The following is a 4500-nucleotide window of genomic DNA, read 5'->3' on the forward strand; positions in this document are numbered from 1 at the left end:
AGCTCCGTTTAACAAGTACCCTGCGAGTAGAACTCCAATGGTAATGCTTTAGCCGGACTTGCTACCACCAAAGAGGTGGATACATTGAACGTAGTTCCAGTTGAATTCTTGGAAAGCATGAGTATAATAGTAGAAACGGTTGAGGTCAGGATGATTGACATAAAACTGACCTGGATGACCCCCATAGTGGAATATCTCACAACTAGAAAGTTGTCTGATAATTGAAAGGGCACAAGAATGTTGTTGTATCAAGCTCTGCGATATTTTATGGTTGAAGGGATTCTATATCGATGAGTGCATTCACTACCTCTCCTGCAGTGTGTTCTGCTCGAGGAAGCGCAGACTATCTTGCAAGAAATACATGAAGGCTTCTATGGAGACAATACTGCAGGGGAAAACCTGGCTCTGAAGGTACTGAGACAGGGCAATTTTTGGCCCACGCTGACAAAGGACTCGATATCGTATGTGTAGAAAAGTGACAAATTCCAATGCTTCTCCATAGTTGCCCGAGCTGCTCCCATCGAGCTAACCATGATCTCATCCCCTTGGTTGTTTGCAGTATGAGGAATTAACTTATTTGGTTTTTTGTCGATAGGAAAAGGAGGAGTTCGTTATGTTGTTATAACCATCGATTACTTCACGAAGTGGGTAGAGGCTGAACCTCTAGCAACCATCACCTCGAAGAGAGTCCTGGATTTTGTTGTAAAAAAAAATCATATGTCGATTTGGGCTCCTGAAAAAGATTTTGTTTGGCAATGGAACTCAGTTCGATAGCGATCTCTTCACAGACTTTTGTGAAAATATGACATAACCAAAAGTTTTTCATCGGTAGTGTATCCGCAGGCCAATGGGCAGGTCTAGGCCATAAACAAGACCCTGAAGGTGAGCTTGAAGAAACGATTAGATGAGGCCAAGGGATTAATGCCCAAGCAGCTCCCACAGGTACTCTGGGTCTATCGAACCTCACATAGCGGGCTCACTTTGTAAAAGCAACCAAGAACATTTATAAGTTCTGGTTGCTTAGGGGGCACATAACTGAAGAGAGCTTTTAAAAAAGTTCAGCCTATTCGTATAAAATCTTAAACTTAGAGTTTGGAAAAATTGAATATTTAACGGCTTTTTAAAGCTGGGATTTTCAATATTCCGAACACGAAATAAGTTTTAGAAATAAAAAACCCCTGGATATAACCAGGTCTGAGGCTTGATTCCTAACAGGTACAAGGCTATTAAGCCTATTAAAACCCTTGGATATAACCAGGTCCGAGGCCTGATTCCTAATAGGTACAAAGCTATTAAGCCTATTAAAACCCCTGGAGACGCGGCCAGGTCTGAGGCCTGATTCCTAACAGGTATGATGCAATTAGGCGAGAAAAATCTTGGATGCGACTAGGATGTCGACTAAAATTAGTTAGTTGAGCCATGAAAAATCTATCCCGATCTAAAGACAACCCCTAAGATTTTGAATGTACAAAAATCTAAGGATTCACAATCATGAGAAACAATTAGATTAAGGGGACCACAAATAGATCACAAGTTAAATATGTATTAAAAAAGATATAGTTATCACGAGGAGAAAAAACATTGACCTGAGCCGGAAGGCAATTGTTTTGCTCCCTAGGGACTTAGTTAAAAAAGTGGTAAGTAAAAAAAAATCACTGAGGTCCATCGACTCGCTCGGTGGAGGTCAACTCCTCGCCATCTCCTTCGGCAGTGTTAGAAGCATCGACGGTCTCCGAGGGTTCTTGTGAGAACCTAATCTTGAACTTGGCAAGATAAGGTTCCCAAAACCCTGGTTGTAAGAAGGTGAAGTTTTCGTGCTGGTTGAAATCCCAGCAATGGTAAAGCATCTCCTCCATCTGGTTTGATGACTCCACGATCTTTGACCTCTCCCTCTCAGCCTCCTCCTTAGCTTTGGCCTCGACCTCGTCAAGTTTCTTTTTGAGCTCTTCATTCTCGGCCTGCAGTTGATCTAGGTGATGACTCACCTCTACGACTTGGTTCTTCACCATCTTCTCGCCTTCCTTTGTAGCTTTCTCTCCTGGGAGGAAACTAGGGTGGCTTTTGCTGACTGCTCACTCTCTTGGGCAGCTCTGAGCTCCTCATCTCTAGCTTTAACCCAGGAAATTTCGCGGAGTTGAGCTAGGACATACTGCAAATAGATAAGGCAAGTAAAGGTTAGTTTTAAAAAAAACTAAGGAGAAAAGAAAAATAAAAGTTAGAAGAATGAGAAGGACTCACAGTGAGGTTCATCCCCATAGTAGACTCGAGGACGTCCTCAGGGGTATGCTCCTCCATAGCTTTTAGGTCCTTGGTGTTGGATCTATAGGCGTGGCCCATCATATGGATCGCAATCTCGTATACAGTTCCCAAAATACTTTGATGATCCTTGCCAGGTCAAGTGGCTTAACTGGGATCTGAATGGTGGGAGCCTCGCCTTGGATCACTTGAGGAACCGAGGGAGGTACATGCCAATGAAGAGGAGTCGGAGCTTGGATAATTTTGACTGTTTTTACCAGAGCTGGGGGTTGAGTCTTTTTTGGCTGCTCGTGAGTGGAGATGGCACCATTTTCTTTGACTGGAGACTCGGTTGATGTCCCAATTTTGGGAGCATGTTTCTTTGTTAGTTTGGGCCTCTTCAGCATAGGACCAGCTCTGGCCCTGCCAGCCTTAAAGGCACCTCTTAAGCCTGAGGCATCTGGCAGCTCCATCTCTTTGCCTGAAAAAGAATGAGCAGAAGATTCAGATACAAGAGATAATTAATCAAAATAATGCAAAGACAAGAACAAGAATAAGAACCCTACCCTCCGAGCTAGAGGATAAATCTATTACAATCAGCTCAGGGTTATGAACTCGGCTAGGCATAACCTCTAACTCTTGGATTATCTAAGGTGGGGGAGAGACTAGAATTATTACTTCCTGGGTCCTAAGGGGTTCAGGTTCTTCCTTTGAACCAGACTCATCTACATATTGCCTAAAACCAGGGGCGTATACACCCTGACACAGGGAAGGCTAGGTCATACGGTTGTCCCATACTCCTAAAAAATGGAGGACCTAAAATGGAGAGTGTTGTTAACCACAATGGTACCTCTGGGGTAGCTATGGTCATAGCATACAATGAAATGATCAACACACTGAAGAAGTATTGTGTTTAGGTCTGGGTCAGTAGGATGGGGACTAACGAGCTGGTAGGGGTTTAAGCAAACTAGCCTAAAACTAGTAGCAGCCCGAGCTAATTCTCTATATGGGTTACCTTGGCTGGAGGGGCCAGCTACTGCCCCAGACGCAGCTTGCTCTGGATCAAGACCATGAGCGTCTTCAAGAGCTCGCCTTTTTCGTACCAGTGGTGCCACGTCTTCTTCTTCCATAATGTCTTCAACGGTAGGTAAGACTCCTTGAGGAGGAGGGAGCTCGGGAATGACGGAAGTGGACCTCAGGTCTTGAGAGCTAGTGTCTGGCCCTTGCTGATCAGGTTGCAGGCCACCATGGTGGCATCCTTCACAACCTGGCAGAAGTCTTTCTCCTTTGGAGGAAGACGAGACAGTGTCACGTGCTGACTCCCAAGGGTCTCAGATCGCTCTGTCCCCGCGAATATAGTTGCACAAGGAATGAACTCAATTTGAATACTTAAATAAAAAAAAAGAGTGAAAGTGATAAGAGAATTCATAAAGCTAGAGGACTTACGAGGGCGGTTGAAGTATCAGTGCTCGCAGTTCTTGAACCCATATGACATAAAGAATAGGTGTTTATAGTCATTTGGGTTGTTGGGGAGGTTGATGACAGATGCTAAGTTGGGAAAGTGAGTGAGGAAGTAAAAGTCATCACCTGGCCCCTTATGATCAGGACTAGCCTTGAGACAGAAGAAATACATAATATCTGTGAAAGTGGGGACCTCCCACTCATGCCTCAAAAACAGATATTTTAACCTCCACCAAAAGTCTATACGAATTTGGGGGGAGCTAGAATTGAGCCAGCTCGACATAGTTCAAGAAATCTACGAAGTATTGGTCCAATGGGAGGAATGCACTTGCCTTTAGGTGCTAATCACTCCAAGCCCCATAGTAACCTTGGAGAGGGGTGCAGCTCCGCTCTCCTTCTAACTTTCCTCTGTGTCCTTATCTGAGACACGATGTGCTCGGCCTCGAAGAAAGCGTTGGGGTCGATGACAAGTTCTCTCTTCACCACTTGACAAAAATGAGGAATGGGGGAGTCAGAGGCAACATGCTTGCCTTTGTCCTTGCTCTGTGTGGAGGAACTCGCGGTGCTTTTCTTTGGGAGGGCCATGATTCAGTTTACCTGATGACAAAGTGGCCTATTAGTGGTGACCTAAGACAATTACTTGCTACGACAATAAGGGTATAGAGATCCAAGGGTTTAAGTGGTTTACTTTTGTGATTTAAAATTTACACGAGCTAGGATGTGTCATAGCGTCAATGAGTGGTTCCACGCGTGAAATTCCCTGATACTTCTGGATTCGTGTGTCAGACTCGTCAGACCCACTAC

The 4500-nt window shown here is 44.5% G+C and overlaps 1 protein-coding gene across 1 annotated transcript; it reads right to left on the reverse strand.

The window, feature by feature from the left end:
• Positions 1–1652: 1652 nt before the first annotated feature.
• On the reverse strand, positions 1653–3365 carry LOC133824997 (uncharacterized). The gene is made up of 4 exons (XM_062258002.1): positions 3251–3365; positions 2514–2716; positions 2051–2149; positions 1653–1958 (listed from the first exon to the last, which is right to left on the reverse strand). Exons 1-4 carry the CDS (start codon positions 3363–3365, stop codon positions 1653–1655), a joined length of 723 nt encoding a protein of 240 aa, XP_062113986.1.
• Between the last annotated feature and the right edge of the window lie 1135 nt (positions 3366–4500).

The sequence above is a fragment of the Humulus lupulus genome, chromosome 3 (assembly GCF_963169125.1).
Source record: "Humulus lupulus chromosome 3, drHumLupu1.1, whole genome shotgun sequence".
NCBI lineage: Eukaryota > Viridiplantae > Streptophyta > Magnoliopsida > Rosales > Cannabaceae > Humulus > Humulus lupulus.